The sequence below is a fragment of the Balaenoptera musculus genome, chromosome 19 (assembly GCF_009873245.2).
Source record: "Balaenoptera musculus isolate JJ_BM4_2016_0621 chromosome 19, mBalMus1.pri.v3, whole genome shotgun sequence".
NCBI classification, from domain to species: Eukaryota; Metazoa; Chordata; class Mammalia; order Artiodactyla; family Balaenopteridae; genus Balaenoptera; species Balaenoptera musculus.
Genome location: NC_045803.1, coordinates 276,153 through 302,103, shown reverse-complemented (window position 1 = coordinate 302,103; position 25,951 = coordinate 276,153). Strand labels below are relative to the sequence as shown.

Below are 25,951 nucleotides of genomic sequence, written 5' to 3'. Positions count from 1 at the left end.
GACTTTCTTTACTAGACATCAGATGACCAAGGTATGATTCTCAGAGTGTAATCTAATGACCACATACATCAGAATTGCTTGGAGTGTGTGTGTTGAAACTGCATATTACCAAGCTTACCCTCATTTTACTACATCAGAATATCTAGCAGTAAAACCCAGGAGCCTGCAGTTTCCAAAAGGAGCACACGTGATTTGTATGTATACTAAAATTTATATACTTCTGCATTTAGGTCATGAATATGACCACTGATGAAAAACGTTCAGTCAGAGCTCTCAGCAGAAGTTAGAAAACTCAGAATGGAGCTGTACCCACCAGATAATCTTTTTAGTGCATACAGCCACCCAAATTCAATCAGACGTTGTCTCCACATTCATGGAAATGATGGGGAACTGAAAGATACTCTTTACACAGAGCCCCAAACACTCAACCTAAGAAGAAACCATTGCATGAGGAAGTTGGTGTTTGGAAATGAAATTTGAAGCCAGCCATGTTCAGTGTAAACCAGTAATTAAAAACACAAATTGGGGAATTTTTTGGTGGTCCACTGGTTAGGACTTGGTCCTTTCACTGCCGGGGCCTGGGTTTTATCAACGGTCACGGAAATAAGATCCTGCTGTGTGGCATGGCAAAAATAAACAAACAAAAAACAAATTGAAGGAGAACTAATGATGGGAAGTCTTCTAAAATGATTTTTATTGGAATTAAAAGTAGACTCTGAATTTTTCAGGGACTCTATCATGCTCTAACTTAAGGTTGTTGCTCAGTTAGGTTGACTAATCAAAAGATGTCAAGTGAAGTGAAAACAGGGCTCAAAACAGTATATACACAGAATGTTACAACATATAAAATCATTTTCACAGATGGTTGGTTAAGAAGGTCAACTCGGCAGCATGTTCAAAAAAGGCTGAAGTGTAAATCAATGGTGAAGCAAGTAGGAGAGGCCATTATTGCAGGTTTGAGCAATGTGAAAGCAGGTGAGAGCATCGCCTGGAGATGCAGAGTGGGAAAGGCTGAAGCTAGGAACTTGCAAAGAGGGAGCTGTTGGAGTGGAGGTCACAGCCCCCCTGTCAGAGCTGTAGACTGACAAGTGGGGCAGGAAAGCAGGGTTCATTGAAGGTCTGTCCGTGAAACTCCCTAATTTGCTCTCCCTTCTCTTGCATTAAGTATCTGGCCATGGGTAAGCAAAAAATACAGTAGAGAATGAATTATGTGCTATAAAAAAAAGTCTGAGGGACTAGGGAATCTGGTGTATTATGCTCCAGAACAAGTGCTGCCTTATTTTGGCATTTCAAGGATCTTCATCCTAACAGCTGGTTCTTACTCTTTTAATCCTAAAGCAAAGTGTGCCATTAAACCAGCCCCACCCCTCTGTGGAGCTTACCCTCTGCTTTCTGATAGCTTCTTCAATATCATGAGAGCTAGGGGGTGAAAGATTAAGAAAGCCTCCAACATGAATGAAAAAATATCTGGGACTTCCCTGGTGGTGCTGTGGTTAAGAATCCGCCTGCCAATGCAGGGGACACGGGTTTGAGCCCTGGTCCGGGAAGATCCCACATGCTGCAGAGCAGCTAAGTCCGTGTGCCACAACTACTGAGCCTGCACTCTAGAGCCCGCGAGCCACAACTACTGAAGCCCACGCGCCTAGACCCCATGACCCGCAACAAGAGAAGCCACCGCAATGAGGAGCCCCCGCTCACCACAACTAGAGAAAGCCCACGCACAGCAATGAAGACCCAACGCAGCCAAAAATAAATAAATTAATAAAATTATTTTTTTTTAAATCTAAGATAAAACAGAAAAAAAAACACCACCAAAGAGAACAGATATTCAAGACAAATAAATATTTTAAATATTTTATTCTAGGAGTGAGTCAAGAAATAATTGCAAATGAAAAATAAATCCAAGATGCTCTTTTAAAAAGAATAGACTTCCTGGGCTTCCCTGGTGGCACAGTGGTTGAGAATCTGCCTGCCAATGCAGGGGACACGGGTTCGAGCCCTGGTCTGCGAAGATCCCACATGCCGCGGAGCAACTGGGCCCGTGAGCCACAACTACTGAGCCTGCGCGTCTGGAGACTGTGCTCCACAACAAGAGAGGCCGTGATAGTGAGAGGCCCGCGCACTGCAATGAAGAGTGGCCCCCACTCGCCACAACTAGAGAAAGCCCTCGCACAGAAACGAAGACCCAACACAGCTAAAAATAAAATAAATAAATAAATTAATTAAAAAAGAATAGACTTCCTGAAATTAAAAGTAAGACTGTTGGGCCAAAAAGAAAAGAAAAGAAAGAAAGAAAAAGGGAAACTTCCAGAGCTGAAAGATCTTCATATCCTGGATAGATCCATGCAGCATGAGAAATTGAGAACACTATTAAAAAGACATCACAGACTGGGACTTCCCAGGTGGTGCAGTGGTTAAGAATCCGCCTGCCAATGCAGGCGACACAGGTTCGAGCCCTGGTCTGGGAAGATTCCACATGCCATGGAGCAACTAAGCCCGTGCACCACAACTACTGAGCCTGCGCTCTAGAGCCCGCGAGCCACAACTACTGAAGCCTGCGTGCCTAGAGCCTGTGCACCGCAACAAGAGAAGCCACCATGAGAAGCCCACGCACCACAACAAAAGAGTAGCCCCTGCTTGCCACAACTAGAGAAAGCTCACGCAGCAACAAAGACCAAAGAGAGCCACACACACACACACACAAAAAACACACAGAAACTTCTGGAAAGAATTTTGAAAGTAGAAAAGGAATATTTTTTTAAGAAAAAGGACTGTTTCTTCTAATTAAAAAAAAGTTAATCAGAGACTTCAAAGTAAGCAAATTGAGAAAATGTACAGATTGTACAAGATAATTGCAGTCCAAATGTGAAGCAAACTTTTTTTTTATAAATTTATTTATTTACTTTTGGCTGCATTGGGTCTTCAATGCTGCACGTGGGCTTTCTCTAGTTGCGGCGAGTGGGGGCTACGGGCTTCTCATTGCCGTGCGGTGCACGGGCTTCTCATTGCCGTGGCTTCTCTTGTTGGGGAGCATGAGCTCTAGGCTCGCGGGCTTCAGTAGTTCTGGCACTCGGGCTCAGTAGTTGTGGCTCTCAGGCTCTAGAGCACAGGCTCAGTAGTTGTGGCGCACGAGCTTAGTTGTTCTGCAGCATGTGGGATCTTCCCAGACCAGGGCTTGAACCCATGTCCCCTGCATTGGCAGGTGGATTTTTAACCACCTGCACCACCAGGAAAGCCCCTGAACCAAACTTTAGAAAGGAGTATTCATTTGACCCTTGTGTTAATAATTCTTCCTGGAAGAGGCAGAGGACTCAGGAAATTGGAAAAAAAGAGGGGGAAATATAATCGTTGTTTTGATTGGCCCTTCACTGAACAGTGTTTGCATAGCTCTGATATAAACAGTAGATACTGTTTATTTTTATTTTTATTTTTCAATTTTAGGAAGAAACCCAGATCTATGACAGAATAGATTTCATAATGGCAACAGAGTGGAGTGCCATTGTCCCCAGTCCTGTCACCAATAGTAATGGCACAGCCTGTGACTGTTACAAAGTAGAAAGGGGAAGAGAAATAGAAAGGAGGGAGTGTATCCCTGTATCATCATCTTAGGAAGCGGGCTTTTAAATACAATACTTTAGGTTACTTAGGAGACCAAAACTAGAGCTCAAAACAGTAATATGACAAAAAGTTGGAAGCAAATAGAGGAGCAGTGACGTGAGTCAAATCTAAATTCCTTATCAGAGCAGGAAGCCAGTAAAGTCTATAGACTGAAAGATCAGAATGGCAGAGGTGGCCTCAGGAAGAACCAGAATAGAAATGGCTAAAAGTGGTTGATGGGATTTGTGGCTGTTGGGTAAGGTGGGGCAGGAGACAACTGCTTTCCATTTTAAACCTTCTGTAGTGTTTTATTCCCTGGTGGTACACTTCTTATTTGGGTAACAAATTATTTCAAATGTGTACCTATAGGTGAGCAAAACTACAGTGCATGAAGACACCTGCAGTTGATTTGAGGGTTATGTACATGTTTCCTTTTGACTCAGTGTCACTGTAAATTGAAGATTAAAGAAACAAGAGCTTAAAGAAAAGATGTCAGGCTCTTCTGTTTTTGCCAATCAGAGTTGATTACAGTAGAGCAGGAAGGCTCCTTGGCTTCTTAGAATTCCTTGGAGTCCTTTTAAGGCTCTAAGACTTGATTTTCCAGAAGCCTTATCACCAGGAAGTCAGTGGGTCCCAGAGAGGTGCTGGTATCCTGGGACACCTGGGTGGACAAGACAGGTGTGTGAATTTGTATAACCACCAAATACTGAATGTACTCCCCCAAGGTCACTCTGGCAGTTACCTGGTATTTACTTTCCATAAGACCCTAGAAGTAACGGCCCGCGTGACTCATATGAGACTTGGAGTTTGAGACAGGGAATGCCTTCCTACAGTGGCCTGGACAGAACAGAGGGGACTTTGCTGCCTGGTTAGGCAGTTGGTCCTGCTGCTGAGACCAACCTTGTGTAGCTTTCAGAAGATGCTGCGGCCTGGGAGGAAGGACTTGCGCAATGGATCTAGCAAAGTGAGTGTTGTTTGACAATTCTTGTTGACCAAACACCTGAGAGACATTTCCATTCAGCAAGTCTTAAAAGTAGCCTCGTTCGGTGAAGGCACTATTTAGGGACTCAGTACGGAAGATGCGTGTGATGCCGCAGTGCCCTCAAGTCCCTTCTTCCCAAGATGGGGACGCCACACAGGAGCATAGGGTTTATGGGTTCCTGGAGACCACACCCTGTGGGAATCACACAAGAAGGATGCATGTAGGGGCCGGGGGGGAATGGAAGACGGAAGTTGCTGTGTACACAGTGAGTGCTTCAGGCCCTGCTCTGAGAGGGGTTCTACCCTTTCATAAATCGGAAACCGGAGGCTCTTAAGGACCCAAGAAGTGGGCTCATTTGAAATAGGAACCTGAGACCTTTCCGCCCAAATGATTCTCATACCCAGTGATTCCAAATCAAAACGTGCATAAGACCCACCTGAAAGGAAGTGTTAGAAATACAGCTTACTGGACCCATCTTAACATGTTGTAAAGAGTAATCTCAAAATTGTATATCCATATATCTATTTCTTCTTTGTTGGTTTCACTTACATTTGTGGCTTAATTTTTAGAAGACCCTAAACAGATACCACACCTGTGTTACATATGACCCAGGGGCTCCTTTTAACAGAAATCCATTCTCCCTGCCCACCCCCCCACTTTTTAAAACACAGATACCAAAATAATCATAATGTATTTTTTATACAACCAGTAGTGAATCTATTGGTGGCCCACAAGACCACTCCCACATCTAGAGATTTTTCTAGAATTCATGGGGCTCAGCATCTGTACTCACGGCTGAGATTTACGGCAGTGATGTATTAAGGATACACAGTTGTTGGGACTTCCCTGGTGGTCCAGTGGGTAAGACTCTGTGCTCCCAATGCAGGGGGACCAGGTTCGATCCCTGGTCGGGGAACTAGATCCCACATGCATGCTGCAACTAAGACTCCATGTGCCACAAGTAAGAAGTCTGCATGCCACAACTGGAAAAAAAAATATCCCGTATGCTGCAACTAAAGATCCCACATACTGCAGTGAAGATCCCATGTGCCTCAACTAAGACCCAGTGCAGCCTAAATAAATAAATAAATATTTTTTAAAAAGATACACAGTTGAAGGACTTCCCCAGTGGTCCAGTGGTTAAGACTCCACGCTTCGACTGCAGGGGGCACGGGTTCAATCCCTGGTAGGGGAACTGAGATCCCACATGCCATGTGGCACAGCCAAAACATTTAGAATAAAAATAAAGGATACGGGTCTTCCCTGGTGGTGCAGTGGTTAAGAATCTGCCTGCCAATTCAGGGGACACGGGTTCAAGCCCTGGTTTGGGAAGATCCCACGTGCCATGGAGCAACTAAGCCCATGCGCCACAACTACTGAGACTGCGTGCCACAACTACTGAAGCCCACGCACTTAGAGCCCGTGCTCCTCAACAAGAGAAGCCATGGCAATGAGAAGCCTGCGCACCACAACAAAGAGTAGCCCCCACTCGCCACTACTGGAGAAAGCCGGCGCGCAGCAACGAAGACCCAACACAGCCAAAATTAAAATAAATAAATTTATATATTAAATAAACTTTACTTTAAAAAAATAAATAGGACTTCCCTGGTGGCGTAGTTGTTAAGAATCCGCCTGCCAATGCAGGGGACACGGGTTCAAGCCCTGGTCTGGGAAGATCCCACATGCCGCGGAGTAACTAAGCGTGTGCGCAACAACTACTGAGCCTGCGCTCTAGAGCCCGCGTGCCACAACTACTGAGCCCGCGTGCCACAACTACTGAAGCCCGCGCGCCTAGAGCCTGTGCTCCACAACAAGAGAAGCCACGACAATGAGAAGTCCGCTCACTGCAACGAAGAGTAGCCCCGCTCGCCGCAACTAGAGAAAGCCTGCACGCAGCAACGAAGACCCAACGCAGCCAAAAATAAATTAAATAAACAAATTTAAAAAGTAAATAAATAAATAAATAAATAAATACAAGAGCTGTTCCCAAGGAGAAGATAATAGACTCAACACCCCACACCACCTTCTCCACCCTCTGGGGGGCTGCTGCTAAGGGGAAGGCAATAGATCCTCCTGGGACCTCCTGGGTCCCTCCTGGGACCTTCTCTGCCCACGGAGAAAGGAATACCACCAGGAAATTTTGTTAGGCTCCCAGTAGAAGCCAGATTCGGTCTCCTGGAGGCTGCCTGATCCGTGGTTCCCACAGCCACGGCGAGTGGTGAGTGAACACATGCTCCTCCTGGTACCGCAGACCTGGTGGGGTTGGGTCCCGGGTGGGGTTGCAGGGGAGATGTCCAGCAGATTGCAGAGCGGTGGTTGGACTGAAGCGGAGAGATGCAGGAGCAGCAAAGGGCTGACGGGGATGGGAGTGAGTGCGGAAACCGCGCGCCCCTTGGAAGCCGGCTGCCCCATCCCCGCAGTGACCACGGTCGTTCACCCCTTTGCCATGTTTGTGGTTTACTGTCTGTCTCTCCCCACTATACCAACAGCCCCGTGGGGGCGTACGAGTATCTGTTCTCTGCCTTGCTGTGCCTGGTTCCTAGCACACAGTACATGATCAAATAAATATTTGTTCTGGTTCGACTGCATCCTGGTGGACATCTGCTTTTCCTTTCTTCTTTTCTAATAAACTTTTTAATGGACTCTAACAGAACCACAGATATGACCCTTCGCAAAGGGAATACCCCAAATCGAGAAACAGAACGTGATCAGCTCTCAGAACCCGCCTGTGCCCCCTCTGGGCCACTAGCCCCCTAAACCTATTCTATTAACAAAATCTTTAAACGTTCATGTAATTGTAAAGCATAGAAATATTTTAAGCACAACGGCAGTATACGATCCACAGACAAACAAGGAAAGCCCCAGGCCTCCTCCTGCGCCTTTCCAGCTGGGAATAGCAGGCCCAGATTTCAACCCGGGCCGTGGCATTCCAGGTTGCAGACTGGCTTTCCGATGCCAGGCCACAGGGCGCAGACTGGCATTTGGAAGCGGGGCCGCAGGGAGCGGACTGGCATTTGGTCTGGGAGAACGATTCCCCCACCACCGGGGTCCGCAACACCATAGCGACTGGCGCTGGACCCCCGCCCGCCTAGGCCCACAGCGCGGCGGCCTGAGGGGCCCCATTGGCCGAAGGGCAAGCGAGAGGAAGCCCCCATTGGTCGAAGGCTCGATGAACGAAGGCTTTCATTGGCCGGGGCTGCAGCGCGCTGCACAGCCTTCTGGGAGCTGTAGTTGCAGCGTCGCCGGCGCGGCCGCCATTGTCCGGCGGGCGGCGAGTCCCGCGGTCCCTGTAGCGGGAGCGGCTCTCTGGTTCAGGTTCACATCGGGCGCCTGTCCTCGACCTGTCGGCCCAGGATGGACCCCGAGGAGGAAGCGGAGGCACTGGAGATGGCTACGGGGCCGCCGGCGGAACGGCTCCAGGTACGGCGGAACAATAATAGTAACAATAACAACGACGGCAGCGGGCCCCAGGCCGGGCATCTCCCTCAGATATTGACCCTTTACCCTTCGCAGCGCACGGTGAGCAGGGTCGGGCGTTATCCCCTGGTCATACGGGGAGACTGAAGCCCAGGTCGGGCGCCCCGACTAGCCCAGCTGGTGAGGGGTGGCGTCGGGAATCGAACCCAGGCCTTCCAGTCCCCGAGTGCGCATGCTCCGCAAGTCCTCCCGCCTTTCCGTCCCGGCCTAGAACTTGGGGTCATTCCCGAGGACCGGGCTGGCCCCGCCCCGAAGGCCGACCACCGTGAGGATGGGTAATAGTAACTGGAGTAGAGATGCTTCAACATGCGGAGACAACCGACACCCACCCAGAGCCCCGCTGCCCGAACCCCCTGGCCCGCGGCCGGGTTCAGCCTCTGGGGTGAGGACAGGTGACCACACACCGCGTTAATGGGGCGGGAGCGACCACCGGGTCTGACCCCTGCGGGGCTGTGGGGGACTGCAGTACAGGCTAGTCTGCTTGCAGGGCCGTCTGGGAAGGCGCCTGATTCAAAGCTCCAGCCTTTCTAGACAAAGTGGCCTCTGTTCTCCATGTAGTGCTGACTCCACGTAGCAGGAACCAAAAGAAATTCATAATTCCTGAAGCTCCGGGTCTTTGAAATTACAGACTTTCTGTCTTTTTGTTGTTGTCTGCGGGGGTTTGCATTTATTTCGCATTTGGTGTGCAGAGTGAGACTCTTGACAATCCTAGGTGTGCATGTGTTCAGAGACGTGTTGTTGCAGATTGGCAGGAAATGCAGCCACGCTTTAGTTTGCTTTTGCTGTGGATGGCAGGGAGTGAGCAGTGTCAAAGAATACCAGAGCTGGACAGTAGTTAAAGCAGTAAAAACAGATTTTATTTGGGAACTGTTGCAATAGGGGGAAAGAGACTTCAGTATAGAACTGGGCTCTATTCCGAATACAACAGGGAAAAGTGGGTATTTATAGTGGGGGGGGGGGCGGGGGTAATTCTTGCTAAAGTGACCTAAAACAGGATTATTGCTGAAGCACCCAAATGAGGGGATGTTATCTGGAGGATTGTGGGGGATGAGGACTTTGAAAAGATATCAAGAGTGATCAGATATGGAGGGTGGGATTCTAGCTAAATCAGTGGATTTTTGGTAAAACTGAGTGATGCAGAAACGGACACAGAAGCCCAGAAGTCAAAGCTTAGTTGGGAAGAGGGTTGTGAGGAGCCAGACTAAAGTTTGGTCAAGGAGAGAGTCTTTGTCAGCAGTGAGAGGCTTAAGAGAAAGTGTGTTCATTATCGGTTGCTGTGTAACAAATAATGAAAAACGTAGTGGCCTAAAACAACAATAAATATTATCTCAGTTTCTGATGATAGGAATCCTGGAATGACTTAGCTGGTGGTTTTGGCTTGGGCTCATGGCAGTCAAGGTGTCAGCCTGGACTGCTGTCACCTGAGACTTGACTGGGTCTGGAGGATCCACCTCCAGGGTGGCTTCGTCACATGACAGGCAGGAGCCCTCTGTTCTTCTCACGTGGGCCTCTCTGCGGAGCTGCCTGGGCGGCCTCACAACATGGCACCTAGCTTCCCACAAAGTGAGCGATCCAGGAGGGAGCTATGTGGCAGCTACGGTGTCTTATGACCTGGGGTCAGAATTCACACTCTACTATATCCTGTTGGTTACGTAAGTCAAGCTTGCTCGTATAGGAGGGGGCTACAAAGGGCTGGGGATCCTTGGGGGCCATCTTGGAGGCCAGCCACCACAGGAGGCGAGGACCAGAAGTGGAGGGCTTTGAGGTCCAGTGTATTAGCGTCCTCTGGCTGCCATAACATTACTACAAATGTGGTGGCTTAAAATATATACATTTGTTCTTAGAGTTTTGGAGGTTAGAAGTCTGAAATCACCTTCACTGGGCTGTGATCAACATGTGGGCAGATCTGCCCTTCCTGTCAAGGCTCTAGGGTAGAATCTGTTTCCTTGCCCTTTCCAGCTGTTAGAGCTGTAGACCTTGCATTTTTTGGCTTGTAGCCCTTTGTCCATCTTCAAAGCCAGCAGCATAGCATTTGCTTTAGTGGTCACGTTGTCTTCTGCCTTGTGTAGTTAAATCTCCCTCTGCCTTCCCTTCAGAAGAACATTTGTGATTGAATTTAGGGACCTCCTGGATAATCCAGGATAATCTCCCTATTTTTAAAATCCTTAATCACGTCCACAAAGTCCCTTTTGCCATTTATGGTAACGTTCACATGTTCCAAGAACTAGGACCCAGATACCTTTGGGGGCCGTTTTTCAGCCAACCATAGCCAGGCTAAAAGGGTCGTCCTGTATCCAAAGATGGAAAGGAACCATTCAAGTGTTTTAAGCAGGAATGGCATGGGTTTGAGAAAAACATTCAGGCATCTCGGGGGTGGGGGTAGGAGAGACACTGAGAGCTAACTAAGGCACTGGGTGAGAGGGGAGGAAGGGGTCTGACAAAGCCCATCCCTCCAGGACCCAACAGTGCAGAGGAGGAGGAGGTTTGCGAGGGTCTGAAGACCTGGTGGCTGGGCTGTCACTGGTACCCCATGCAGGTTAGGTGGTGTGGGTGGGGGCAGGAGGCACAGGGAGCATGTTGTCAGGATTGGAGGACCTTCTTAGTGGGAGGTGAGGATATGAGGACAGGAGCGGAGACCTCCGTTCCCAACCAAAGGGTTCTGCATATTTGCTGCACAATTTTTGTCAGAGCCATATGCCACCTGTACTATATTTCTTTAATATCTTTAATATTTTTAAATCTGACTGTGTTTTCCTTAAAAGAAAATACAATTTTAAAATTGAAGTATTTGGTATGTGATTTTGACTTGCATTTCCCTGGTGGTGAATGATGTTGAGCGTCTTTTCATGTGTTTATTAGCTATTTGTATATTCTTTTATATCTTCTTGAAGAAATACCTATATAGATCCTATGCCCATTTCAATTGGATTGTCTTCATTATTGAGTTTTAAGAGTTCTTTATATCTTGTGGGTACAAGTCACTTATCAGATATATGATTTGCTGTTATCATCTCCCGTCATATGGGTGTCTTTTCACTTGCTTCATAATGTCCTTTGGAACACAGAAGTTTTTAATTTTGATGAAGTCCATTTTACTTATTTTTTATTTATTGCTGGTGCTTTTGCTGTATATCTAAGAATCCTTTGCCAAATACAAAGTTATAAAGATTTAGCACTATGTTTTCCTCAAAGAATTTTTTTAAAAAATATTTATTTATTTATTTAGGCTGCACCGGGTGTTAGCTGCAGCACGTGGGATCTTTGTTGCAGCATGCGGGATCTTTAGTTGCGGCATGTGGACTTCTTAGTTGCGGCATGCATGCAGGATCTAGTTCCTGGACCAGGGATCGAACCTGGGCCCCCCGCATTGGAAGCACAGTCTTACCCACTGGACCACCAGGGAAGTCCCTTCTTCTAAGAATTTAATAGTTTTAGCTCTTACATTTATGTCTTTGATCCATTTTGAGTTCAATTTTATATATGGTGTGAGGTAGGGGACCAACTTTATTCTTTTGCATGTGGCTATCCAGTTGTCCTGTAAGAAGTGTTTTACAGCCACTTAATCCCTATCACAGCTCCCAAGGAGTGATTCTTTGTAGGCAAGGAAACAAGGAGGCAAAGGTGGGTACCTGCTCTCTGCCTCTCAAGGAAATGGCAGAGCCAAGCCTTTGATCCAGCTTTTAATCATGGCCACAGCCAGCCCACAGAAGGGTTTCATTTGTGGGAAACATTTTAAACACATTGCATAAACTTACCAAAATTTAAAGTTTTCACTTCATAAAATGTGACCGAATTTTCAGCTTCTCACCAGAGATTGGGAATTCTGACCACATGGGGCCTGTGTTTCCCCACAGTCAACTGATTCTGAGTCCCAGCCACCCCTTCAGACAGGTCACACATATTACTCATCACTTCCCGTGTCACCTCTTATAGGTTAAACCCTCGTAAGCTCTTACGTGGGCCCACTTTAGTCACTTGTGAGCCTGCCCAGTCTCTCAAGGCCAGCGAGTTTCTGACCTCAGCTGCACATCCCTCTTTTCAGGGAGGATGATAAGCCTTGCTTTGAATCTGAGGATTTCTTAGTGTGTCAGTTAGTTGTTGCTGCACAACAGACTATCCCAAAATTTAGTGGATTAGAACAGTAGTCATTTCTTTAGCCCACAAATCTGCAAGTCAGCAGTTTACACTGGTCTCTGTCGGCACCGGCACCTGTCTGAGATCAGTTGTAGGTCAGCTGTGGTTGGCTTTGATCTTGCCTGGATACTTTCTCATGTCCTCGCCATACAGCCCACCCCCACATGAGGCAGCCCAGTAGGTGCCCAGTGAAACCTGACTTGCATCGCTCAGAATGTGCCCTCTCTGGACACTGGCCTGCTTGTCTTCACCTTCCCCTCTCCTCCTCCTCTTCCCGAGCACGTTGATGAGGACAGTCCGGCTGATTGAGAGTGTGTGTGATGTTTCAGGAGCCGGTGACTTTCCGGGACGTAGCTGTGGACTTCACCCAGGAGGAGTGGGGGCAACTGGGCCCTGCCCAGAGGACCCTGTACCGTGACGTGATGCTGGAGACCTTCGGGCACCTGCTCTCTGTGGGTGAGGCCCACTTCCCAAGCTGACAATCAGATTCCTGTGGTGACTTATTCTTCATGGGTTATGGGTCATAGGGCCTCTGGTGTGAGGACTTGACCTGGGCTAGGGATCAGAGACCTTGAATTCTCATTTCCTGTGGGACATGCGGGTGGGAGGGTGTCTGCCCTTTTCTGTCCCAATGCAAAAACTCATGAGGCGCCCCCATGTCCTGATGGTCAGGAGTCTAGGGCTGGAGCCTGGGCTGGTTCTTTTTCTCCGGAGCAGGCTCCCACCTCCTTTGTCTTCCTCTGTTTCCAGGGCCTGAGCTTCCCAAACCCGAAGTCATCTCCCAGCTGGAGCGAGGGGCTGAGCTATGGGTGGCAGAGAGAGGAACTGCTCAGGGCTGCTGTCCAGGTGAGAACCCGCCAAGTGGGAACCCCTAACAGGAGCAGTTGTGCTGCTTGGAAGGGGTGGTGTGTCGGGGTCCCCGAGAAAGGATACAGAGGAAAGTCAGCAAAGGGAAGAGGCCAGTGGGGCCGAGTCCAGAGGGAGCTTCAGAATGCCTCCCTGGACGTGCAGTGAGTTGTGGCAACAGGGGAGAAGTGTTGGGTGCCGGGGAGCCTCTCACTATAGGCTCTGTGCCAGGGGGTGTACTGGGGGCTGGTCACGTGGGCACCCCCCACCTGGCACAGACCGAGACTCCAGGCTCCCAGGAGGAAGCATGTGTTCGCCCTAAACCGTATTGTTGTCGCAGAGCTTGGGCACAGTGAGCCTCTCTGACCAGTTAGGTCTGTGGCAACCCTCCCCAACTCCAAGTTCCCAGACCCAGCCAAAGACCAGCCTTGAAAGCTGGCCCTCTTAGGATGGCAGCCTGGGGCCGGCCCTGTAGCTCTTTCCTGCACGGGCAGTCTGGGCCTGTCCTCCCGTCCCCTGCCTGGAGGGCTCCCGGTGCTCTGAGGCCTCCTCACCCGTGCTCCCCTTTCGCTGAGCTCAGAGACCTCCCGCCTCTCCTCGAGGGGTCAGAACGCACCACTTCTTCCCTCTCTCAGCAACCTTCCCAGCGTGCCCTTACCACAGGATCGTTTCTGATGTGTGAACTTGCCCTTCATCCTCTCCGTTTCATTCTTGCACGTCCACAGTCTGTGAACCTCTTCCCTACACCCTTCTGTTCTCTCGGGAAAAGGTGTTCAGCCATAAATACCTGACAACTGGGCTAGAGCACCTCAGAGCAAGAGAGTAGCATTTTTCTCACGAAGCAGGAACCCAGGGGTGGCCATTGCTGGTGCTGGCTTGGCATTCCAGGAATGCCAGGGCTGATGGTTCTGATTCTCCTGGCGTTTCCTTGGGGCTCAGCGTGGCTGCAGCAGCTTTGGCCGTCACATCTGTGCTCCAGACAGGGGCAGGAGGAGCTGGGAAGAATGGCGCCAATCACATTTGTCCCCTTTTATCAGAATTCCAGATGTTGTCCATTGAGGTCTCCTTGGTCAGGAGGGGGTCACCCCAGCTGTTAGGGAAGCTGGAAGGAGGGAGTCTAGATTGTCATCACTGGCTTATCCATCCCTTCCCTGGGGCTGGTGCGTTGGTACCCTGACTGCTTTCTGAAAGAAGTGGGCTCTGGCCATGGGATACCTAACCAGCTGTACCTGCAGCCCAGCCTCCCACCTGGAAGCCTCTGACACCATCTGTAGGGAAGCCCCGGTACCTCCACAATAGGGTGTGGCCCATCCCCCGGGGGCAGGACTGACAAGTACCCTGTCTCCTCTGAGGCCACGGAGCCTGTCTGACGTCTTCCAGCCCCGAATGCTGGCCTTCACCCCCAGGCCCTGAACTTACTCCCATCAGGCCAGCCCCCTTCCAGCTGCCAGGTCCCAAGCATGCCATAAAATTCACCCATGTAAGGTGTGCGATTCCATGGTTTTGAGCGTATTCACAGGTTGTGCCTCCATCGGCAGTGTCTAGTTCCAGAACATTTCTGCTGCCCAGAAGTCGCCCATTAGCAGTACCATGGTTGGTTTTTACCCACAGAACACTCCTGGCACCAAACGTGTGGGGTTTCCACATCAACAACCAGTTCTCCACCCCTCCAGACACTAGCCGCGTGTCCCAACGATTCAGTCCAATTCTGACGCTGTCTCCGTGGAGCTGGTGCAGACCCCACGGCTTAAGGACTCAGTCCCATAAGCCTGCCCCCACTTCAGACACTGGCCACAAGTCAGGGCCTCCCATACTTCTGACCGACTGGCTGTAAATCAGGAGTCCCCACGGCCCCCTCAGGTTCAGTAATGTGCTGTAACAACTCACAGACCTCAGGGAAACACTGCTTACATTTACTGTTTTTTGTAAATGATAATATAAAGGATACAAATGAACAGACAGATGTCAGGGGAGAGGGGCTGAAGCTCCCCATCCTGAAGCTGTCCAGGGGCCCACCAAGAGTCACCTCGTTAGCATAAACTCATATGGTTGAGGGGGACTTATTACAATTAAGAAAAGACACTCCTGACCCCTCTCACTAAGGAAATCCCAAGGCTTTTAGGAGCTGTGTGCCGGGGACCAGAGATGAAGACCAAATACATATTTCTCATTAAATGACAATATCAAAGGCAGTCACTCTATCACCTCATCCCTCCCAGCCTCCGGCAACACTAATCCACTTTCTGTCCATGGATTTGCATATTCTGGATATTCCATTTAAATGGAATCTTACAATATGTGGCCTTTGGTGTCCAGCTTTTTCTTTTTTTCTGTTTGTGTTTGTTTTGTTTTATTTTTTATTTTTTTATTGAAATATAGTTGATGTACGATATTATATAAGCTACAGGTGTACAATATACTGATTCACAATTTTTAAAGGCTGTACCCCACTTACAGTTATTATAAAATATTGGCTAAATTCCCTGTGTTGTATCAATACAATATATCCTTGTAGCTTATTTTAATACCTAATAGTTTGTATGTGTCTAGCTTCTTTCAGTGAACATCTTGTTTTCAGGGTTCAGTCATGTTGTAGCGTATGTCAGTACTTCATTCCTTTCCATGGCTGAATCGTATCCCATTATATGGATGGACCACACTTACGGATATTTGGGTTGTTGCCACTTTTTGGCTCTTGTGAAAAGTGCTGCTGGAAACCTTCCTGTAGAGTTTTCTCGTGGGCTGGCCGGTGTTTTTGTTAAGTACCCTCTGGGTACTGTGCATGGAGTCCGGTTTGGGGGGCTGGAGGTGAGCGAGACAGGCGCCTGCTGCCTGGCCAGGCTCGGCTCCTGCGGCACCTGTCCCCCGGCCAATGCTCCCTCACTGCCTCGCATCTGAAGCGTGTATTTTGGAGAACCTGCTCCCTGTCAGCTCTAGGAACTGGCTGTGGACATTCTGGTGTGGTGAGATGGACCCTAAGTGAATGAACACATAGAGTGTGCTGTGGACAGGATTCCAGCAGGTGAGGAGGTTGGAGAGGGCTGGGGTGAGCAGGGAGCCTGGCCCCCAAGGATGTCCACGTCCTGACGCCCAGCGCCCGTCCGTTGGATTATTGGGCCAGCCCATGGCAGTCACAGCAGTCCTCTAGTGAGAGAGGCGGGGAGAGGACAGGTGACGTCAGAGAGGGGTTGGCAGGCGCTCCGCTGCTGGCTCTGGAGGCGAGGGCAAGGGCCAAGGAACGTGGGCGCCTCTAGACGCCGGAAATAGCCAGGAAACCCATTCCTGCAGTCTCCAGAGGGGGCACAGCCCTGCCGACTCTGGCTCTAGACTCTGCCTTCCAGAGAGTAGGCGTGTGCTGTTGTAGGGGTGAGTGTGTGGTAAGTTGTTCCACCGCCACTTCACGCCTTGCCTGCGTGAGGGGCGATTCTGGAGGATCCGCAGGCCAGGTTCCTCTCCTCCAGGGTGTCCTCAGACAAGAGGGCACCTGCGCTTGGGGATCTGGCCTGTCACACCTGGGTTTTCTGTACTGAGCTACTCGTTCCCCACCCAAGCCTGCTTCTTCTGCGCTTTGTTCAGTGTCTGCCTCCCCAGCTCCGGAGGGTCACTGCCTTGTCCCCAGCATCTAGGGCCAGACGGTAGATATTTTAGGCTTTGCGGGCAACTTGCAGTTGCAGTGTTTGTTTTCTGTCACTACTGAAACAGATTGCCACAAACATGGCTTAAGACAACATACGTTTATTATCTCCCAGTTCTGTCAGACCTGACTGGTTTATCTGCTCTGGGGCCCACGAGGCCAAAGGCAAGGCGTCGGCGGGCTGGGGGTGGGGGTTCTGACTTACTGGGAGGCACAGGAAGAATCCGCATCTAGACACAGGCAGGATCCAGTTCCCTGCGGTCACAGGACTGAAGTTCCTGTTTCCTTGCAGACTCAGCCGAGAGCTTCCGTCAGCTTTGAGAGGCACCCGCATTCCCTGGCTCATACCCCCTGCCCAGCCAGCCTCTCCCTTCTACCTCCTTCTGCTTTTTTTTTTTTTTTTTTTTCCTCCTTCTGCTTTTAAAGCTTGAGGGGATTGCTTTGGGCCCAGCCAGCTAATCCAGCGTCATCCCCCTATTTTGAGGTTTAAGGTCAGCTGATGAGTAAACTTCGTGTCACCTGCAAACTCCCTTGATAGCAGTACCTGGATGACTGCCTGAACAGCCACGGACAGCTTCAGAATCCCGCCCATCTCTGTCACATATTTTTTTCCTACAGCCCTTTAAAAACATAAAAAGCATCGGTCGCTTGGGGGCTACAGTTGGCCATCTCCTGATCTAGGCCAATATCTGGCCCATGGCAGGTGCTCAAGAAGTTTTTGTTGAAAGGATGAATGAGTGAAGCTGTGTTTGCAGACAGGGCACTGGGGTCAATGTGAGAGCAGAATTGAGAGGTGGGGCAAGAGGTTAGGTCACAGGCCCAGGGTGTGTCCACCAGCCCCTCACAGCTCTTGGGTTTTCTTTCAGGCTGGGAGCCTGGACCTGAGGGCCGAGCACCGCCCCAGGAGCAGGGCCTTCCTGAGGAGAAGGGGCGGGAAGGCTTCCTGGGGGAGGCTCCATGTCCCGCTACACCGGGGGAAGACTGGGAACGTGAGGGCCGGGTACAGGGGCCCGAGAAGGACCAGGGTAATTTGAGGCAATTGGAATTCAGCCTCAAGGAAGCACTGGTTCAAGATGGAAGCCACGAAAGTCTCAGACTTGGGGAAAACTGTGCCCTGCGTCCAAACCCAAATCCCCTCGCAGAGACTTCCAGGACAGAGTGTTTGTGTGCTCCCGACTCAGGGCTTACAAGCTCGCAGCAGAACCCGAGTCCAGCCGGTGAGCGGATGGGCTCCTCGGGAGGACAGCCCCGTGACAACAGTGACCGCAGCAACTCTTCTGGTCAGGCGGTTCTGGAACCAGAACCCGAGCCTGCGCGCAGCCAGGTGCCGGACAAACCCTACAAGTGCGCGGACTGCGGCAAGTCCTTCAACCACAACGCGCACCTCACGGTGCACCGGAGGATCCACACGGGTGAGCGGCCGTACGCGTGCAAGGAGTGCGGCAAGGCCTTCAGCCAGAACTCCTCGCTGGTGCAGCACGAGCGCATCCACACGGGCCACAAGCCCTACAAGTGCGCGGACTGCGGCAAGTCGTTCTGCCACAGCACGCACCTCACGGTGCACCGGAGGATCCACACCGGGGAGAAGCCCTACGCGTGCCAGGACTGCGGGCGGGCCTTCAACCAGAACTCGTCCCTGGGCCGCCACCGGCGCACGCACACCGGGGAGAAGCCGTTCACCTGCAGCGTGTGCGGCAAGGCCTTCTCGCGTACCACGTGCCTGTTCCTGCATCTGAGGACGCACACGGCCGAGAGACCCTACGAGTGCAGCCGCTGCGGCAAGGGCTTCCGGCACAGCTCGTCCCTGGCGCAGCACCAGCGCAAGCACGCCGGCGAGGGCCCCTACGACTGCCGCCAGAGGCTGGCCTTCGAGCCCACGGCGGCGTGGCCGGAGCCCCTGACCCCTGGGGAGGGGGCTCCCCGCAGCGACAGGCCCTTCAGGTGCGGCCAGTGCGGCAAGTGTTTCACGCAGAGCTCGCACCTCATCCGACACCAGATAACGCACACCAGGGAGGAGCCCCGAGGCCGGGGCCGGCGGCGCCCGCAGCCCTGCGGCCGGAGCCCGCACCTCGGGCGGCACCAGCTCGGGCCCACGGGCGAGAGCCCCGGGGCCGGGACGAAGGCAGGGCAGCCCGCAGGCAGGGCACTGGCCCTGTTTGACATCCACGAAATCATGCAAGAGAAAAACCCAGTGCACGTTATTGGGGTGGAAGAGCCTTCTGTGGGCACGTCCGTGTTGTTTGACATCAGAGAATCCACCTAGGGGAGAAACTCTGCGGATGACTTTTGAACCACAGGTACAAAAATGTGGTAAGTCCTACAAGGTGTATTTATGGAAGGGGGACTGGGGTAGAAATGCCCTCTGATTTCCTAAGGAAATGACGCTTCCCAAACACCTGAGATCAGTGGTTCTCCAATCTGTCAAGCCCAGTACCCTGAAATGAATTCACAGGTAATGTAACCCACACACGTGTAATGTTGAAAAATCCATACGTGCCCCCATTTTGTAAAGGATAATTAAAGCGAAAGTAATTTACAGTAGGGTAACGTGTGCTGAGTTGGTGGTATCTCTCCCTGTGACCTTGTGGCCATTGTGCCCGGAGACCTGGGGCATTGCCTGTTGCCGTCCGGTACACGGGGTGTAGTGTTGACCATGGAAACATTACGAGAGGCATTCCTGTGTGGGTGTGATTTCCCAAAGTGGTGACTAACTCTTGGAAAAGGTTTGAACAGAACAAAATGCGAGTGCATTTCTGGAAGGTTTATGTGTAACATTTAAACTTGCAGGAGTTAATTGGTTTGTACGTGGAGTCGACCCAGGGTCTCAATTCATACATTACAGACAGGTGGTTTCACACATACATACACGGTCCCTGGGGGCCAGTTCTGCACTTCAGAGTCATTAGAGCATACGTGGCAGCCACACTCATGCCCAAATCAAGTGTCAGAGGAGCCCCCGTGAAATTCCACAGCGTTCCCTGGGGGTGTCACAGCTCCCGCTGGAAACCATCGCCTTAGAACAGCAGTGTGGCCTATGATGGAGGTTCTCACTCAGAGTGCTTTTGTTCCCCAGGAGACACTTGATGATGTCTGGACGAATTTTGGTTGTCATGACTGGCGGAAGGGAGGGGTGCCCCTGGCATCCAGTAGGGGAGGCCAGGGGTGCTGCTGAACATCCTATAAAGCCCCAGACAGCCCCTCAGCAAAGAATCACATGGCCCTGAGGTGGAGAAACCATGCCCAGCACAAGAGCCGATTTCCCCCAGACTCTGTAAATTGGATTGATCAGGGGCTGTATTAACAATCCTATACATTTGATTTTAGCAAGTGATATCATGAGCATGTGCACAACATGTTTTTTAGTAATTTTTTTTCACTGTTTTGTAGCATTCGTAGTTGGTATGAAGGAAAAGAATCCACTTATTTTTCTGAGTAATCTAAATTTTAGCATTTTATTTTGGACATTCCATGTAAAACGTGGATAATACATTTTCACTGCACCCCTGCCCTGCCACGGGATTATTTTTTACATCAGCCCCAGAAATCTTGTCATTTCATCCATTTTTCTGGATATCTCTAAAAAGCATGGACTTTTAAATATGTATATAAAATCATGTTAGCCCATGCTGACAGAAACCATTTTCATAATCATTCTGAGGCATCATTTGCCTTTTTCACCAAGTTGATGTTTGCACTGATAGTGCAAAAGCAACAGTGGGTAAAATTGCCAGAGCCTGAGTGGGAATCAAGGAAGTGGTCCCAAGGTCATTGTTCATATTTTTCCTTCCCCGGCATTTCAGTAAAGGAAAAAAAAAATGTTGGTTTCATTTAAGAATGTCTGTGATGAAGCAGGAAAAATGATTAATTTCATTAAATCTCGAGTAAAACTATATTACCATTTTCACATCTAAACAGAAATAACAGTAATTCCTCAATATATTATTAAATGTCTAGTGTTCAGATGGTCCTGGTTGCCTCATAAATTTTGTTTTGTTTTCTATTTGGTTTGTTCTAATTATGATCTAAACAAAAATCACACAGTGCATTTGCTTAATATTTTCTTAGGTCTCTTTTAATCTATAGGTCTCCCTTCTTTCTTTTTCTTTTTAGTCTTTATATGTTGGGGGAAACAAACAACAAGATAACCTAAATTTTGTCCCCATCCCAAGCCTGCCCATCAGACCCTCCTTGGCCTGGTGGAGTGACTTCTGATTTGGCGTCAAGTCACCAGGCTGTGCTGATGAGGGGCTGTGTGAATGGTGTGACTCACTGTTCTGTTCTCAAAGTTCGTCTGCCCCATCTCAAGCACGGCTCCCCATCTTGCTGGGGTCTCTGCTGGAAGACCTTCGGAAGACCTTTCAGCTGTCAATGCCCAGGAGAGAGAGACGTCTGAGAAAGTGGTTTATTTGTATGCGATGCAGAACATTCTAACATGACCATTTTCATGTCCACAATTGGAAACTTCATCTGGATCATCTTTTTGCGTTCCTCCAACTTTACTCCTCAGGAAAGCAAAGCCTTGTGACCTTTGTCTATGCTGTTCTTGACATAAAGAAGAACATTGTGTTCGAGATGTGATCCTTGGTATCTCATAGCAGAAAGGATGTAAAAACCAGGATTTAAACCTGCTACTTTCTAACCTACACTGAAAGAGCAAAATGCCCATCCCACCGGGACACTATGTCGTTGCTCCAGTTATACAGCACGGTTGCCTCTTTTTGTTTGTTTGCTGTTCCCACTGCAGCTGAGTTCTAGTGAAGTTAAACACAAACCATAAACATCAGAAATTGGAAGGAAGGAAAACTGGTCATGGCACATCTCAGCTTGTGGAAATTGTTCCTAACAATATCCCAGAAGGAATGTTTGGATTGGCAGAGCGTCAAGCGGAATGGAAGAAGTATCGTGGAAGGACACAGCGGCAGTTCTGAGACCTCCGTCAGAATGACAGCACCAGGACTCTCACTGCCGAGACGTGACGGCTGAGTGTCAGGACCCCGTCAGAACTTGCTCCTGTCCGTTTCTGTTCTTTGGGGGCTGTGGGTGTCCCAGCAGCGGGGTCTCCATCCCGGCAGAGCTGGCCTCCAGGACGCTCAGAGCCAGCCTCCCTGCTCGTCTCCAGGGCTCCACAAGAGCCCTCGAAGCCGCGCGTTTGCTTCTCTGCGCTCACCTGTCCTCTGGGCTTGTCCTCACGGACTTCCCTTGTCAGCTCTCCCTGTCACAACACCTCTGTCCTCATGGCTTAGCCTGCACCACCTGCCACTTCATTCTTAGCAAATAACCTATTTTCATGGCTCAGAAAAGCTGTGTTTTCAGACAGGCAGTGCCTCACAGTTCTGTGAGGCGGTGCCATTTTACGTACAAGGAAAATGAGGCACAGGACCAAAGCAGCCATGGCCAGCTCGCACAGCTTAGGAGGCAGCACTTGAAGTCGGCATCCGGTTAACAGCGGCTTAAACAGATCATGCTGCGTCCTCAGGGCCTCAGCTACGTCACAGGCGGTGTCTTCTCTCCCACCCCATCCCTCCTCATCGCAGGGAGACTGCTGCAGCCTCAGCACTTGCGTCCACAGTCAGGACTGCAGGACGGGGGAAGGGCAGGCCTGTGCTCATCTCTCCACTGAGGTTTCAAAGAAAAGCCTTTCCCCGAAGCTTCCAGCCGGTGCTCCTTATGTCTCATTGGCCAAGCCTGGGCCACAGGGCGCCGCCTAACGACGAGGGCGCTTGGAAAGCTAGTGTTCAGCTTCTCTAACCTCTGTGGCTGAGACTGCACCAGAGGAAGGTCTCGGGAAGCGGGTAGTGGATAGGCAGCTGGCAGCGCCCTCAGCCCTCCTCCTCCAGCCTCTTCTTGGAGGAGTCGCTCGTGCTCCCCACTTCCTGATCAGATGCCGCCACCGCCTCGCGGCTCCGCCTCTTCATCCCCTGGATTGTTCAGCCTGCCGGCCAGGCCCCCTTCCCTATAATGCTCGGTCCCCTGGCATTCTGGAACACGCCACTCTTCCAGATCCCCTCTACCTCTCGAGGGGCTTCTTGCCCTCCCCTCCCCTCCCCTCTTAAATGTTGGGGTCCCTGGGGTGTGGTCCCCGAGGCCCCTTGCGTGCGCCGCTCACTCCCAGATGTCCTCGTCCACACCCATGGCTTTGTGCTGCTCACGCCCACGTCTTGGTCTCTGAGCTTCAGGCTAGAACAGCACCTGCTTGCTGCTGGGCAGTTCCCCTAGATGTCCTGCGAAGTCCCGGAACACAGCCTACCTGGAGGGAAAGGCCACTTTCCAGGCCAAACCTGTTCCTCCTTCCCTGGGCCCTTGCACGGGGATGGTTGCCACCCGCCACCCCACCCCTCAAGCCAGAAGATAGATATCCTGTTGGTTTTACCTTCTAAACATCTCAGCCGTTTTCATTCCGTTCCATTCCCACTGCCACCACTGGTGCAGGATGGCCACGAGAGGGGGAGTGACATGACACCAAGTGGCCTGGCCACCAGAGCCCTCCCCACTTCTGACTTTCCCTCCTCACGGCCCCATCAGCGGTGTGGGGTGCAGACTCGGAATGCTCCCCCCACCAGTGTGCTCTGAGGAGGGGAGACCCCGCGGTAACTTCACAGCTCTGGACAGCTTGGAATCCAGGCCTGCATTTGCCCCGTTCCCTCCGCCTTGGCCCGAAAAATGGCAGCTGCCGAAGGGTCATGTTTCCACAGTTCTCAGAGTGGACACTGGGTGGGCTGAGGCTACAGTGGCCTCACCAGGTAAGCCTGGAACAAGCTTGTCACCGTTGCCATTTGCCGCCCTCTCCCGTGCACTGCAGATCTTTGGGAATTTTCCATTTCTCTTTTCGGGTCCCGTTTTCTAGGCATCATATTCCTACTGATTTCCTTACAGATGCTTTGAAACCAAGTCAGATAAGAAACTCCTCAGGGGAAATTACTATAAACTAGGGAAAATATATGGTTTTATCAGTTTGTCAAAGTAATGCAAATTCTTTGTAGCAAAACCTGTAAAATGCACAAAGTAAAATACACGTTAAGTATGGAGGTTTATTTAAAATTTAATTCCTCATACTTCCACCATCCAGAGACGGTCATTACCTTAAGATTTTGTTAATTTTCCTTGTAATTTTTTCTTGAAATATACATGTGTGTATACATAGAGTGAACACTAAATCTTATGCACACAACAAAAATATTTATGTGTAGTTATCTTGTGTGTAGAAAATTAGAATCCCTCTGTTTCTCTTGTAACATGTGCTTCTTACTCTATCTTGAACATTTTCCTCTGAAAATGGATTTCATGTAGCTTTTTAAATTACCTTTCAGGAGGATCGTAACAATGTGACCTCCACCCAGCATCTTACCAGCCTTGACTTTTAGCCAAAAGGGGGAGGAGGGATTCATACACATTTCTGAAGGAGCATGAATTGATACAGCCTCTGTGAAGGGCACTTTGTTGGTTGCTGTCTAGATTACAAACAAACACTTTGTCTCAGCAAGCCAGTTGCCGGTGATGAATCCCACAGATATATTTGTGCCCGTGCAAACTGTTTGTATGTAGTTTTAACCGTGGCATTGATCTCAAAAGTGAAAGTTTGGAAACAACCTCAGTGTCCGCCACATGGAACTGGCTAAGTGATGTATGGTGAACTGGCTGCCTTTTACACAGCCCTTAAAGTGGGGGCTGTCTTTATGAACTGTGGAAAAGAGCACCAAGATTGTTAAGTGAAAAGGTGTAAAACAGTTTGTATGGTGTGTTTCCATTTGTGTAAAGAAAAAGCCATTGCTTACGCACAGACACACACACACACTATATCTGAAGGGTACAGAGTGAACATACTACCATACTACTTGCTCTTGGGGAGGAGAAGTGAGGGGAAAAGGATGAGGAATAATTTTCACTCTATATCTTTTGATATTTTTGGAATTTTGAAACATGTAAAAGTATTACCAGTTCAAAAAATAAATTTAAACAAAACCTTAATTCTTTCAAATTAAACTAAGTTTGTTCATTTGTTTCATTGTTCACTGTCTGTCTCCCCCCAGTTAAATGTCCCCATGACTGTGTGTCTTGGCCACACCTGTTCTGTATATATGCACACGTGTGTGTTGAGCTAACAGGACCAATTGAGTGTAAAACAGCCTAGACTCCATAAAGTTTCCTGCAAGCTAGTTGTAGCACATACATTTCCCATCAATAAACCAATCTATAGTAGGAATAGAAGAAAGTTTTATTTGAGTCAAACTGAGGACTATAGCCTGGAAGACAGCCTCTCAGATAACTCTGAGGAACTGCTCCACTGAAGCAGGGTTTTCAGTGCAGTTTTGTATCTTCTCAGAACAAAGAGCATCAGAGAAGTCAAAGATACCTTCCTTCAAGGTTTCTAAAAACAAAAACAAAACCAATCAGATCAACAGTGAGTCAGGGGGCTTCCCTGGTGGCGCAGTGGTTAAGAATCCGCCTGCCAATACAGGGGACACGGGTTCGAGCCCTGGTCCGGGAAGATCGCACATGCTGTGGAGCAACTAAGCCCATGAGCCACAACTACTGAAGCCCGCGCTCTAGAGCCCGTGAGCCACAACTACTGAAGCCCGCGCGCCTAGAGCCCATGCTCCACAACAAGAGAAGTCACCGCAATGAGAAGGCTGCGCACCGCAACGAAGAGTAGCTCCCGCTCGCCGCAACTAGAGAAAGCCCGGGTGCAGCAACGAAGCCAAAAATAAATAAATAAAACATAAATTTAAACAAACAAACAAAAAACAGTGAGTCAGCATGGCCTTGGCACCTGGGAAGGGAGCCTTATTGAAGGAGGACCGGCATTGCTGTCCCAGGAAGGAAGGCATTTAATCTTTATTTTTAACATGGACATTCTTTACTTCTGGTCAGTGCACCCTTTTCTTTAATGATTAAAGCAGATGTACAATATGTGTGTGATAGGCTGCAAACAGGCTTAAGTTTTAGTTAGCAAAAAAGTAAAGTTAAACCGTGTACAAGCCAGAATGACTTCCCCGTACCTCAATACATGAAAATTTCTTCCATTAATACTTATACACGTATATGTGTGAGGAGGAAGAGGAAAAAAGTACATACGTTGCATATCTAAAAGGACACAGGAAACTGTGCCTGTCACTGTATGTCCAGTCCTCCAACCTGCCCCCCCCCGCCCCCGCCCCCGCCCCCGCCCCCGCCCCCGCCCCGCCCCGGGGAAGACGGACTGACACGTCTCCACGCTCTTTCTTTGGCGGTGCACTTGGACTTCATTTCCCAGAAGGCCCTTCACCCTGTGCCGCCTGTTTCCA

General features: G+C 49.8%; 1 protein-coding gene across 3 annotated transcripts; it reads left to right on the top strand.

The window, feature by feature from the left end:
- Positions 1-7,803: 7,803 nt before the first annotated feature.
- Positions 7,804-24,622, top strand: ZNF8 (zinc finger protein 8). Of its 3 annotated transcripts, XM_036833134.1 has the most exons (5): positions 8,105-8,438; positions 12,520-12,646; positions 12,941-13,036; positions 17,537-18,980; positions 20,781-24,622. In XM_036833134.1, the coding sequence occupies exons 1-4, from the start codon at positions 8,328-8,330 to the stop codon at positions 18,931-18,933; spliced, it is 1,731 nt and encodes a 576-aa protein (XP_036689029.1). In that variant the 5' UTR covers positions 8,105-8,327; the 3' UTR covers positions 18,934-18,980; positions 20,781-24,622. The 3 variants fall into 3 exon arrangements, with proteins under 3 accessions (XP_036689030.1, XP_036689029.1, XP_036689028.1); XM_036833135.1 differs by lacking the exons at positions 8,105-8,438; positions 20,781-24,622 and adding an exon at positions 7,804-7,999 and having other exon boundaries at positions 17,537-19,211; XM_036833133.1 differs by lacking the exon at positions 20,781-24,622 and having other exon boundaries at positions 17,537-19,211.
- Positions 24,623-25,951: the final 1,329 nt, after the last annotated feature.